The 14,790-nt window shown below is 34.2% G+C and overlaps 1 protein-coding gene and 1 long non-coding RNA gene across 3 annotated transcripts; both read left to right on the top strand.

The window, feature by feature from the left end:
* Nucleotides 1–2,020: 2,020 nt before the first annotated feature.
* Nucleotides 2,021–5,034, top strand: HPL1 (hydroperoxide lyase 1). The gene is made up of 2 exons (XM_078963460.1): nucleotides 2,021–2,591; nucleotides 3,857–5,034. The coding sequence occupies exons 1-2, from the start codon at nucleotides 2,097–2,099 to the stop codon at nucleotides 4,880–4,882; spliced, it is 1,521 nt and encodes a 506-aa protein (XP_078819586.1). The 5' UTR covers nucleotides 2,021–2,096; the 3' UTR covers nucleotides 4,883–5,034.
* Nucleotides 5,035–8,967: 3,933 nt separating this feature from the next.
* Nucleotides 8,968–11,172, top strand: LOC145004528 (uncharacterized). Of its 2 annotated transcripts, none has more exons than XR_013662398.1 (2): nucleotides 8,968–9,055; nucleotides 11,016–11,172. It is a non-coding gene; the product is annotated as an uncharacterized LOC145004528 (long non-coding RNA). The 2 variants fall into 2 exon arrangements; XR_013662399.1 differs by lacking the exon at nucleotides 8,968–9,055 and adding an exon at nucleotides 10,799–10,888.
* The last annotated feature ends 3,618 nt before the right edge of the window (nucleotides 11,173–14,790 follow it).

Below are 14,790 nucleotides of genomic sequence, written 5' to 3'. Positions count from 1 at the left end.
TCATCATTAGCTGAGTGTGGGTGAGACCCGTATCTCATAACATTAGTTGAGTATGTATGTAGGACTGATTGATAGATTTGGCTATACTTGTTGTTTGTATGATACTTGTATATATGTTTAGTAGCAGAGTGTGGGCGGGGACCGTATCTCATAGTTATCCGAGTGTGGGTGGGGCTCGTATCTCGTAGTTAGTCGAGTGTGGGCGGGGCCCGTATCTCGTAGTTAGCTAAGTGTGGACGGGGCCCATATCTCATAAGTCAGCAGAGTTTGGGCGAGGACCGTATCTCTTAGTTAGCCGAGTGTGGGCAGGGCCTGTATCTCCTTGAGTGTGGGCGGGGCCCGTATCTCTTAATAGCATGATTATGTGTATGGTATGTAGTAGTTTGGGGAGACTCACTAAGCTTCGTGCTTACAGTTTTCAATTTTGATTTTAGGTACTTTCGGTAGCAAGGGGAAGAGCTCGGGATGACTGCAGTGCACACACCATTTGTTTAAACTGAAATGTTTTTACTCTGATATATTGGTATGAGTTTTGATGAGATACTCTGATTTGATACTATAACTTATGTTTTTGGATGAAATTATTTTGATAATTATGGTTATTTTTATTTATAAAAATGAAAATTTTGGATCGTATTTTTGGGATGTTTAAGCAACCTCTTCGTCGACCTGTTGGAAGAAATAAAACAAAAAAGCGGCTTCAACATCTTCAGGATCTAGTGTTATGGATCAATTTGGAGAGAAATTTGATCGTTATGTACACGTTCAAGAAACGAAGGCGGAGATGTAGAGTCGGGTATAACAAAAATGATAGAAACACAGTCGGTGATTCAAACAAAAACCGATTGGGAAATCTTGAAAAGGAAAGCGGACGGCCTCGAAGGCGAAGATTTGGAGCTATTTCTAGCGATGAAAGAGTCTGTTCGAGATCGATGTAGGAATAAGGGATGGTTTTTTTTAGTTAAACTTAGTAATTTTAGGTTTTTTATTTTAATTAATGTAATTTTTATTTTTAATGATATTTTTATTTTTCTTATTTTAGTCAATGTAACATTTTTAATGTTATTTTTATTTTAATTAATGTAATTTTTATTTTTGATGTTGTTTTTATGTTAATTCATATAATTTGATATTTTAAATTAATGAAAACTATTAGTTCAAAAAAATTCGTCGGCCTGTTGGAAGAAATAAAACAAAACAACTGCTTCAACGGCTTCAGGATCTAGTCTTATGGATCAATTTGGAGAGAAACTTGATCGTTATGGACACGTTCACGAAACGAAGGCGGAGATGTAGATTCGGGTATAACAAAAATGATAGAAACACAATCGGTGATTCAAACAAAAACCGATTGGGAAATTTTGAAAAGGAAAGCGGACGACCTTGAAGGCGAAGATTTGGAGCTATTTCTAGCGATGAAAGAGTCCGTTCGAGTTCGATGTAGGAATAGGGATAGTTTTTTTAGTTAAACTTAGTAATTTTAGGTTTTTTATTTGTAATGTTTTTTATTTTAATTAATGTAATTTTTATTTTTAATGATATTTTTATTTTTCTTATTTTAATTAATGTAAAATTTTTAATGTTATTTTTATTTTAATTAATGTAATTTTTTATTTTTGATGTTATTTTAATTTTTTTATGTTAATTAATATAATTTGATATTTTAAATAATGAAAACTATTAGTTTCAAAAAAATCATATGATTTTTATAGATTTTTTATTTAAATTTAATTAAACAAATGAGATTCACTGGTATGTTTAGTGATAAATATCTCATGGTCCGTAATAGAGAATCTAATTGCTATTTGACACTATTATTTGACACCCAACCATCCATCATTATACTCGTTAGTGATGATAATAGATATCCTAAAAACCATATTTATAGTTTATATAAATAGATGAACTAAAATTATTACTTAATGTTTTATAATATTTAAAGCTGTCTTAATTTTTTTTGTGTAGGGTTACTTATGATATTTAAAAATATCGTATATTTTTTACTTAAACTATTACATTATATCATCCAGTTTTCATTACACACTTGAACAGGGGATGCAAAATAACACAGCGAACACACTTCTCTGATATACACTATGAATCTTCCTTCTTTCTCGACTACTCTACACATATCAACTGGATCTTCACAAATGTCTTCAAAGATGATAACAATGAGCAGAATAACTTCATCATCATCGTCTCCACCCCCGGTGAAGACATCAATAACGTCGCAGCCGACTTCGTTACCGATCCGTACAGTCCCCGGCAGCTACGGATTGCCGTTGATTGGACCGTTCATTGACCGGCTTAACTACGCCTGGTTTCAAGGCTCCGAAGATTTTTTCCGGAAGAGGATTGAGAAGAATCAGAGCACGGTTTTCCGGACGAATGTTCCGCCGTCGTTCCCGTTTTTTCTCGCTAATCCGAACGTCGTTGCGGTGCTAGATTGCAAATCCTTTGCTCATATGTTTGATATGGAAGTCGTGGAGAAGAAGGACATTCTCGTCGGTGATTTCATGCCTAGCACTAAATTCACCGGAGATCGGCGTGTTTGTGCATATCTAGATACAGCTGAGCCTCAACATGAACAGGTATGTTTCGATTTCACAGCATTTCGCGTCAATTTACATATGATTTTGTTCAATTTAGGGCTATTCAGAACACAAAATTGGACAAGTTTATTCGAATCTTCATCAATTTTAGAGAATTAAAAACACAGTAAATTTGCACATTTGACCTGTAAATCATTTTCCCAAATCTGCAGCAAATCTACCAGCTCACAGCCTTCACATTTGATGTCCCCTCAGAATAAAGAAATTAAGATCAGCTTAATAAAAAACAACAATAATTTTATATTTAGACTAATTATCTAAGGATTGAATGAACATTGATGGTTGAAGTACGATGTTTTTTTTGTAAATCGATCGCTTTCGTTAAAATACCACCTTATCTCTATTCCTCTAACACTCAAAATCTCCACCATATATATGTTTAACATCTAAAATCATTCACATATTTTCTGATGATATTTTATAGCACTGATTGATAGAAATATGCCACGAAAATTTGATTCACATGTTTTGCATAACTACTGACAAAATAGCAGGCATTTCACATGTTGGTAAAATTGATAAAATAATTTTTGTATATTTTCTTGAAAGATTTACATTTGAGCTTCTTGGTAATGTATTTTTTTTTTTCCCGTTTTCATCACATTTATTTATGGTGTAACAAGTTATCAAAATATCACATGTGAAAATAATCAAATTTTCTTAATTAGGTGGCACGTTATAATTGATGGTGAAGTAAGTTATCTTTATTACAAGTAACATCATATTACTATTTAGATCATATATTATCTATGTCTTGTCAAAAAAAATGTTTAGCTTTTTATATCTCTTGTATTTCAAAATCCGATATAAAATCAGCATAATTATAAAAACAATTAGTAACTATGGTGTTTATTATACAGAAGAATTTAAAAAGATATTTTGGTGGGTCCGGCTTTCATTTTTTCATGCAAATTAAATCATATGTTGGCCTCTTGTTTTCTTGCATTTATCATTTTTGAGATTCATATCATATGTACAAGCAATCAAAGCACGTGATATTCGTGTCATTCGATTTCTGATTTCCTTTTTCTAAAATACTAAAAATAAATCTTAATCATGTGCAACAATGAGCTAAGCTAGATATTTACGTATAACGTTTTCATCGTTCAAATAAAATATAAACTAAAGGTTTAACCGTTCAAATATAAAACAAGCCATCGTGAAAAAAGACAATTAAAATCTTATCTAATTTAATTTAATTCACATGTTTTGAGAATTTAATTTTTCATTGATAAATGACACAGATAAAAAACTTCACAATGGACATACTCAAACGAAGCTCCACTATAATGATCCCAACCCTAACAACCTTACTAGACACCATGTTTGACACCATTGAATCCCAACTACCCTCGGGTCCGGTCAACTACCTCGTACCAATCCAAAAATTCAACTTCTCATTCTTATCGCGCGTCATCGCCGGAGCCGACCCGGAAAACTCACCGGACATGGCCGCCAACGGTTACATCCGAATGGACCGGTGGCTCGCGGTTCAACTCCTCCCAACCGTCCCAATCACCGCCTTCCAACCGCTAGTAGAAATCTTCCTCCATTCCTTCCCTTACCCTCACTTCCTCGTAAGCAACGACTACAATAAACTCTACGAATTCATCGAAAAAGAGGGCAAAGACGTCATTTCACGTGGCCAAACCGAATTTAACCTAACCAAAGAAGACACAATTCATAATCTCTTATTCACCCTCGGCTTCAACGCGTTCGGCGGTTTCTCGATATTTTTACCGAGTCTTTTATCTGCGTTAGGATCCGCCGACCGCCGGATCCAGGAAAATCTCCGACAGGAAGTCAGAGAAAAAACCGGATCCGGTTTAACCTTCAGAGCCGTAAACGAAATGGAACTGATCCAGTCTTTCGTTTACGAAACCCTGAGACTCAACCCGCCTGTACCTTTACAGTACGGGCGGGCAAGGAAGGACTTCAACCTCTCTTCCCATGACTCGGTTTTCAACATCAAAAAAGGTGAACTCCTTTGTGGGTTCCAACCTTTGGTGATGAAAGACCCGGAGATATTTGATGACCCTGAGAGTTTTATTGCGGATCGGTTTATGAACAAGGGGAAAGAGTTGTTGACTTATTTGTATTGGTCAAACGGGCCACAGAATGGGACCCCGAGTGCTTCAAATAAGCAGTGTGCGGGAAAAGACTTTGTTACCCTTACGGCGTCGATGTTTCTCGCACACTTGCTTATGCGGTATGATTCGGTTACGATCGCGGATGGTTCGTTTTCGGGACTTGAAAAAGCAAAGCAATGAGTGTAAAAAGTTAGAAGTGCTTTTAAGAGTTTTATTTTTTTTTTGATGTATGCTTTTTAGAGTACTTAAATGTGTATATTAATGTTGTGAACTTTTGTGATTTTGAGAATCTCTTGCAAGATAAATAAAGTATGTCTGGTTGAAGTTTGTGAGATTCGAACTTAAAGACGAGTTCATTTTACAATGATGGGATCCATTTTATCAATGTTGAATTAATAAATAGTGGGGGCTAATAGAAAAAGGTATTTATTCTTTACATATACGATCCAGGTATTTCAATTTTTATTTTTTTTATTTTTTTTATTAGCAATCATAAAATATATAAACAATTTATTTTATTTTAAAGTCGAGTAAAGTTTTATTATTTCTATTATTTTTTGTTTTAGGATTAAAAGGAATATATATTTTTTTTCCAGTAATGGCGTCAATTTATATAGGAAAAAACAACGTATTTTGGTGCATTTTAATTTTTTTTTTTTAATAAAAGCTAATCTTTATTAATAATCATATTAGTTTTATGGGAAATAAATAAGTTAGGCTAACCAATCTTTCTAGTCTTTCTAGGAGAATGAAGAAAGGATGGATGACAATGACAGGGTCAATGAAGTCGACTAGAATTGTTAATTGTTACTGAATTATTTATTAAAATAATCATAAATGATGACTTTATATTAAATGATAAACTATTTTAGTTTCGTCTAAAACAACCACTGACCCGTGAAATAATCATTACAAATTAACGTACCAAGAAGTTGGAAATGTCTATCTTCTAAGGGGTTGACATTTCGAGTCTCGTTATGAACAATCGAATAGTTTAGAAATAGAATTTAATGGGTGTATATGTTAGCCATTCAAAAAAAATTAACGAAATATTTGTTTCCAAGTATTAGCTTGATATGGTTTCACAAGAGTAATTTATTCTTCGCTAACCTAATTTATCTCGAATTGGTTACATAATACAAATGAGTTTTGTTAAGTACTTGCAAACAACAATTATTTTTGTATATATAGTAGATATTGAAGATTAGGGTAAAAACCAATACAGTATAACAAATAGTGTCAAAAACTTTCATGAAACGATGTTTGTTGAAGAAGAGAATGCTTATGTAGATGGTAATCTAACATATATATCATGGATTATATCTGATTAAGTTGATAAATGATATTTGATTTTAAATATTTTAAATATCTCACGATTTCACTTAATCACTAATAATCTTGTTTGTTTTGTACTGTTTTAATTTAGTTGTAGAGAAGGCAAACAATTAATTAAATGTTTTTTTTTTTTGAAAAAACACAACTTCTGGGCAATGCATGGTCATTTTAATAAATATTTCACTATAAATTATTGCTGTTACATGAGAAAGGAAACAATAAACTTATGAGGATTAATGTTCATATAATCATAACGTGAATTAAGCTGTAGAGATTGCTCACACCGTTAGGTGCAGATGATCTTTAATCACGGAGCATTTACCTCTTCACATAGGATCACATTAACACTTAGAAAAAATGCATTTAGAATTTTCATGTTTTCTCGTTATCTATTATAGAATGATTAAGGTATCACCTACCTCCTTTGACTATTAGTTTGCATTATTTATAATCTACTAGCGAATGTCCGCGCGTTGCGTAGAAACACTTATATAGTTGAAGTCTTTACAAATATATGATTTTTTTAAATATAACAATAATTTTGTTGTTAAATTTGATATAATAATTTATATATACTAAATTGATATATAATATATTGATTATTTTGAATTATATGATAATATATACATTTATTATAACTTTATAATCTCAATCGTTTGAATGACTTCTACTCGCGAGTTCTACATGAATAAAATTAAATATAATATATGATTTGATATTATTTATAGTTGTTTTTATTATTAATTAATTTTTTAAAATTTATTTGCTTATTGTTTTAATTTCTATCATTATAATTATTTAAAACATCAAACATTGTTTTTTATTTTAAAGTTAACAATATAATCATTTATATAGAGTTGTTTTTAACTATTGTTATTGTAAGTTATTTTAAGCTACTTATTTGGAAACTTTTAACGATTATAAACATATATTTAATAAATATTTTAGTTAAATTGAGATTACAATTTAGTTTTTGCTTTTATGAATACAATTTATCACTTTTAACTATTTATAAAATATTCTTTGTTTTTTTTAAATGGAACTGAAATTTATATTTGAATTGACATTGTAATGCGCAGAAACACCTATATAGTTGAAATCTTTACAAATATATATTTTTTAAAATATAAGACTAATGTTGTTAAATTTGATATAATAATTCGTATATTAATTTGATATAATATATTGATTATTTCGAATTATATGATAATATATAAATCTATTATAACGTCAAAATCTCAATCGTTTGAATGACTTTTACTCGCGAGTTACACATCAATAAATTAAATATTATATATGGTTTAATATTATTTATAGTTGTTATTTTTAACTAATTTTTTAAAATTTATTTGCTTAATGTTTTAATTTCTACCGTTATAATTATTTAAAACATCACACATTATTTTTTGATTTTAAAGATAACAATATAATCATTTATATAGAGTTATTTTTAACTATTGTTATTATAAGTTATTTTAAGCTACTTATTTGAAAATTTTTAACGATTATATAAATATATTTAGAAAATATTTTAGTTAAACTGATATTACAATTTAGTTTTTGCATTTATCACTATAATTTATCACTTTTAACTATTTAGAAAATACTATTTGGTTTTTTTAGTGGAACTGAACTTTATATATAAGTTGACACTGTAATGTTATATTTAAATTAACAATTTAAGTATTTTGTCCAAACTGTTCAAAAATTATAGCTTTAAACTGATAATGGTTTACATGCAACAACATTTTAAATCTAATAAATTAAGTATAATATGTTAAAATTTAAAGACATAACTTTATAAATAGAAGTGAAGATATTAGTTTAAAATTGAAATTTAGTCTATTTAGATTACACTTTAGGTTTGATATTTATTTAACTTTATTAACCAACTTACAATCATTATTAGAAAGACAATACAATTTTTCACTTTTAACTATTTATAAAATAATCCTTGGGTTGTTTAAGTTAAATAAAATTTATATTTAAGTTGAGCCTATAATGTTATATTTTAATTAATAATTTAAGTATTTTATACAAATTGTTTAAAACTTATACCTTTAAAATGATAATGGTTTATATCCAACAATATATTAAAACTAATAAATTAAGTATAATATGTTAAAAGTTAAAAAACATAATTTTATAAGTAGAATTAAAGATATTATTTTAGTATTGAAATTTAGTTTATATATGAATACACTTTAGATTTGATATTTATTTAACCTAATTACCAAATTATAATTATTATTATAAAGAAATTGAAAAGTCATGGGAGTTTCAAATGAATGTGGTGAAAGGAAAAAAGAATGGAGGTTTCAAATGCATGAGATTCAAGAAAAAATGCTAGCTTTATAAGTATGTATGATTTGTCTGTTTTGTTGAATTTTAAATGTGAAGCAGTTCAATTCTATGGTATAGTTAAATATTTATCATGTTTTTTTTATTATTTGTTTGTTCTCTATTATTATTCATGAAGACGAACATAGTAAACTTCTCAGTAATCAAATGACTACGGTAAATTTATACAAGTGTTTTCACAAACAAATCAAATATTACAATGCATATTGTGAAAACCACTACCGACATGGCTAAAACAACTTTAGGTAATATAATATTTGCAAATCGTATGCTTTTCATACTGCAAGCTAATGCTTCCATTTTGCTTATTCAACTCCAAGTACATTTCCTTGAGTTCCTTTAGTTCCAACTTCTAGTATCGTTTATGTTTTATTCCTCAACTCCAGTTGCGCTTCCTTCGATTATGATTGTGTATCTTTCATTGTGTCGTATATTTCAGGAAACAAATCTTTGTAGCTTTGTAAACTTTGTTTCTGTAACATCCGTCTCTCAAACAAAACCCTAGCCCCCTTGAAGTGATTCTTGTTGTATTAATGGTGATTCTTGAATTTTGAAGCTTTGGCATGCATTTTGGTAGAATGAGAAGGTGTGCTTGCTAGTTGGTAGAGTGCATCACTCCAGATCTTTCACCTCATGCATCTTGTGGAGCTTGGGAAGGTATAAAACTTCCACCTTTTTGGTTCTCTCTTCATAGATACAAGATTTATTGCATTTGTTGGCTCATATTCGAGTTTGGGTTGATTAGATGAGATAAAATTTGCAACTTTATAGCTCACATTGGTCCCTTGGTCACTATATCTTTTGGATCTAAAGTTTGATTATGTATTGAGTTCTGTAACGCCCCGATTCTCGAATACCAATTGATGGTTATAAATTCTCATGAATTCAAGATCTACTCGACGAGTTGGTTGCCTGACTCGTCGAGTAGCAGCGGGTTTGGGCCACGTGTTTAAGTGACTAACTCGCTGAGTCGGAAGAGTGACTCGACGAGTTGGAGTTGGAGGGTGAAACACTAATTTTCGGGGTTTGGCACCCTATTTAAGGGATCATTAGCCTCCCTTAGTTCCTTTGCAGCCTCTTGAGAGTCCAGAAAACCCTAATTCATGTGTGTGCTCCATATTAGTGTAAATTGCAAGATTGGAAAGAAGACCTTGATGCAAGAAACTTGAAGATCAACAAGTTGGAGGAAAGAACGTTTGTGAGTCTGAAGTCATTCTTAGCTAGATTCATTTGAGGTATCAATTCATGATCTTGGCCTCATTTCATTCTAGATCTCATTGGTTAAAGTTTTGGGCTTTTCTAGCATATTGTGAAGCTATTGTGGGTATGTCAGATCTGAAGTTGTAACTTCAAATCTGAACTCTCCTTGGTCTCTAAATCCATAAAGCTATCATCTTGGGCAATTATGAACCCCTCCTTAAGTGTAAAACCCAATTTCAAGCTTGGTTTTGGCATTTTGAGTCATTAGAGCCTTGCATGCACGTAAAGTTTGCAACTTTATGTGATAAGCATGCATTGGGAAGTTGGATCTGTAGTATGGAGTCGTAGCATGGCTTAAAAAGCAATCGTATGGATGAAGGACTGAAGGGACTTGGTGAGTTGCATGGTAGACTCGGTGAGTCATAAGAAGATGGTCATGAACTCGACGGGTTGGATGAACAACTCGGCGAGTCCAATGAAGATTTGTCTTGAGCTCGGCGAGTGGCATGGTGACTCGGCGAGTTGGCAAGTTACGCAAGGAACTCGGCGAGTAGTTGAGAGTACTCGACGAGTTAAGGTCAACATGGGCCGTTGACCTTGATAGTTGACTTTGACTTTGACCAATGGTTGACCGTTTTTGACTTTCGGGGATAATTGGTAAGCGGATATTTATGAATTAAATCTTTTATGGTTTAGGTGTTGGAGTTTGGGGTAGTGTTTCGGGAGCATGATTTCGTGGTTCAGTCCAACATTGCAAGGTAAGTTATCCTCACTATATCAGCAGGGTCTAAGGCACCAAGGCCAGCCCTTTCTTGGATTGTATCCTTGTGTTTGTTTGATATGCCTATTGATCTGTTAGATCGGTGTCCTGTTAAATTAGGATGGTATTATGTTGGCGACCGGTTAGGTCGGTATCCTGGTTAGGATTGTTGATTTGCTTTGGGATCTGTTAGATCAGTTTGACTGTTATATATATACATGCTAGTGTTATATAACATTTATGTGCACATGATTGTCCTGGTTATAGGATGATGCTATGTTAGTGACCGATTAGGTCTGTACCCCGGTTATTGGGATGTTGCTATGATTAGTGATCTGTTAGATCAGTTTGACTGTTATATGATATGAGCTAGAGTATGATACTTATGTGCACATGTTTGTTGGTTGGGGTTGGGTTAAGGCGGTCCTGCTTTGTGCTGTAGGCCAACATACCCGGTGAGCGGTCCGGATAGGCTGTGGGCCCTATGAGGCGGTCCATTCATGCCGAAGGCTCGGGAGCGGTCCATTCAGGTTGAAGACTCGTTATGCATGATGTTATGTATTTGTTGATATGATTATGATTATGGTTATATGAGGTTGGTATTTTGGGAGTAACTCACTAAGCTTTCGGGCTTACAGTTTCAGTTTATTGTTTCAGGTTCAACGGATGGCCACGGGTAGGCGAAGGCGTGACCGTACACTTCCTCGATTGACGATTATGATTTCTAGGAACTCTGATGTATAAACTGTTTTGAAAACAAATTGTAATAATCGAATGGTTTCAAATGATTTAAAAAGTTTTAAATTGGCTGGAATTTATGGGTGTTACAAGCTCCATGCATGAGATTTTGGTCTTATTTCACCATTTTGACCTAGTTTGAGTTCTAAACTTACATTGGACATGCATGTCTGTAAAGCTACAGTTTTTATGTTAGAATAGAAGTAAGAAATCCTTCTAGAAGTTATGGATTTGTGGCTTTGGTGATTAAGAGCTTAATGGTTGAGTTCATGCCTTAAGTTGACATTAAGGATATAGGTTTAGAGATATAGACTTATTATGATGTCTTAATGTGTAAATTTGGAAACTTTATCCATCAAGACCTTGGGAATCCATTAAGTTGTTGAGACCCTGTTCCCACGACGTGACATTTTGGCCGCCACGACGTGGCGACTGAGGGATGTCCGACTATTTTGTCACTTTTTTTCCACGACATGGCTAATGGGAGACAACGACATGGCGACCTGCTGCAGTGGACTTTGATCGTTAATCGTTGACTTTTTGACTAGTTTGACTTTTGGTCAATTTAAGGGTTGTAGGGTGTAGACTGAGAGGGTACTTCCTTATTGTTGTTAGGTGTCTCATAGTATTGGTCTGCACCGTGGGAGAGTTGTTGTGTTTAACTGCTATATGTGAGTAGGGATGAGCATATGGACTGGGGAATCGGTTGGAACCGGTACCGGAACCGGAACCGGAACCCGATGGAACCGGTTGGGCTGGGATCGGGACGTTATTTTTGTGGATATTTGGAACCGGGAACCGGAACAGATATAACCGGAACCGGTAGAACCGACAAAAACCGGAACCGTATGATGCTATCATTCGAGGACCGGTTCCAACATTTGAAGACACGACAAGAACCAATAGGAACCGGGAACCGGTAGAAGCAGAATCGGTAGAACCGCCGGCCCGGTTCGGTTCTTGATTTTGGCCGAAGCCGGTTCCTGGGTTGGGTCTGGTTCGGTCCTTTTGCTCATCTGTAACACTCTAAAAATTCAAGCAAATTTAAACTTTTCAAAAACCACCCAATTTCATTAAGTTATTACAAAAAGGTTTTCAATACATTTATTATCAGAGTATTCCCATGGGTATGTTGGCCTACAGCACAAAGCAGGACCCACCTCAACTCAACCCCAGTCAACCAACCATGTGCACATAAACATATAACAACATAACAATTAATCAACAATCAACCGATCTAGCAGATCACATATATAGCATACTCTAAACAGGATACCAACCTTACCGGTCACTAATATAGCATCATCCTATGTACCAGGATACCGACCTTAACCAGGTCTCTAACATATACCATCGTAACTACCAGGATGCAAACATAGCAAAACAATAACATAACAACAATACCCAAATTACAATCCGATAAAGGGTCGACCTTGGTGCCTTAGACCCTATCGATATAGTGAGGATAACTCACCTCGCAACTGCTGACTGAAAAGATAAGATCACGCTGCTCCAACCTCCAACACGAACTCCACCACTGATAATACCAAAAGACTGAACTCAATAAATACCAATAATTACCAAATTACCCCTGGAAGTCAACTGGTCAACTCTTGGTCAAAGTCAAAGTCCTCAGTCAAAGTCAACCTGCCTGACTGACTCTACTCGCCAAGTCAGCCCGTTGACTCGTCGAGTCCCTACGCTCTGAAAACTCCCATATCGCAACCCAACTCGCCGAGTCCCACAAACTCTAAGTCATTTCCTGCTCAACTCACCGAGTCGTCTCTCGACTCACCGATTCACAGCTCAACCAAAACGGTTAGGACTTCACGACCAAACTCGCCAATTCCAAGAACAGACTCGCCGAGTCCAAGGCAATCTTCAACAGACTCGTCGAGTTGTTCTTCCAACTCGTCGAGTCCAAGCATATGTTCATACTACTTGCCGAGTTCACCCATGTGACTCGTCGAGTCTCTTCAATCCTCATTCCATACAGAAGCTTTCAAGCCATGCAGTGACTCCAATCCATAGATCCAACCTCCTACAACCTTCCTTACACGTAAAGGTGCAAAGTTTACGTGAAACCATGGGGAAATAAGCCCAAAATACTCTAGGGCTAAGGCTTAAGGCAAAGGGACTTCACCAACCACTCTAGGACAACACCTTTACAACAAATAGGATCATTACAAGCTTGGATCTGAAGTTTTAACTTCAGATTTAGCTTCTAAACTCGAAATTGATTCCACTCAAGCCATAATCCCCAAAATAGCAACTAAGAATGAATCTAGAAGAAGGAAACTCAAGGTAACAGATTGTTACCTCATAAATGATCCAAAGGAGGAGTAGATCCATGATCTACAATGATATCCAGATGCTAGCCTCTTGATCTTCAACCTTCTTCTTCTCAATTTCTCTTCCCAAGCTCTAATTCTTCATCAATGGAGGTTATACACGATTTTAGGGTTTTCTGGATATTGGAAGGTAACAAAGAGGTTGAGGGTAGGTTATAATGTCCTTTATATATAGCACAACCCCGAAATTAGGGTTCTCTCCACCCATCACCAACTCGCCGAGTTGGTCACTTAACACATGACCAGATTCGCGACCCGACTCGCCGAGTCTACCTATTGACTCGCCGAGTCGGTCTTCCATATTTACACTAAGCATCCTGAACTTTGCTCTTCTGAACTCGGGGTGTTACATCATCCATATAAGTGAGGTGAGTCTTCTCACTATACTTGCCTGTGTGGTAGTATATACATGCTGACCAACTGGGTCTTATTTGTTGATTGTTGTTATATGCGAACTGAGCTACTGATAACTTATGGACTACTGATAGTCCCTAGGGTTGTTGATAACCCATGAGATGTTTTGTTAATCCACAAGGCGTGTTGTTAGCCCACTGGGACTACTGATAGTCCCTATGGTTGTTGATAACCCATAATTGTTTATATTGTTGTGTTGCATGTGATTTTCAGGACTGCTGATAGTCCCAGGGTTGTTGATAACCCTTAGCTGATTATTATGTTGTGTTGTATGTGATATTTTGGGTAACTTATTAAGCTTTGTGCTTATAGTTATGGATTAAATATTTTTGCATGTATTTAAAGGATTGCTAAGGCGAGACTATACACACGTATCAACAGTTTTATGATTCGAATTCCGCATTATCTCCTTTATAACTATGATTTATGGATAATGGTTTTTAAACAAATGGTTTGACTTGAGTGTAATTTTATAAAAATGCGTGTTTGTATTATATTAAAAATAAAAAATTCAATTTGGAATTTGGGGCGTTACAGTTTCTCATTAATCTATTTAAAATATTTACAATATTTCCTTTTGTTCTATAAAAAAACAACGAAAACCATGAGTGCGTTACACTTCTTGTTAGATAAACTTTGAATTTCAAACATCTTATAAACCTTCTACTAGGGATCAAGGGAGTCAAGGAGGTAAATAATGGAACTTTGACAATCGACATGACACGACACCTTTGGATTTCGCCATTTCATATCAACCTCATGCTCCTCCGACAACTTGATGCTACGACAACACCATTAAGAATAAGAAGATAGTAAATGACCTTATTTAAACCTGCTCGTTTAAGCTTATATAGTGAAAAGGTTCGGCTCACAAACCTCTCATGAGTACCATCTCAAAACCGTTACCACCTTCATGCTAATCTAAATTG

Source organism: Lactuca saligna, chromosome 7 (assembly GCF_052625555.1).
Source record: "Lactuca saligna cultivar CGN05327 chromosome 7, ASM5262555v1, whole genome shotgun sequence".
Taxonomy (NCBI): Eukaryota; Viridiplantae; Streptophyta; class Magnoliopsida; order Asterales; family Asteraceae; genus Lactuca; species Lactuca saligna.
Note: the sequence above shows the minus strand (reverse complement) of the source record. Positions and strands in the feature narration are given on the sequence as shown.

What these genes read in the sequence shown, in the direction of transcription:
- HPL1 (XM_078963460.1), top strand. Translation starts at nt 2,097, where the DNA reads ATGAATCTTCCTTCTTTCTCGACTACTCTACACATATCAACTGGATCT. An exon ending in CTGAGCCTCAACATGAACAG is followed by an intron (nt 2,592 to 3,856) that starts GTATGTTTCGAT and finishes TAAATGACACAG; the next exon opens with ATAAAAAACTTCACAATGGA.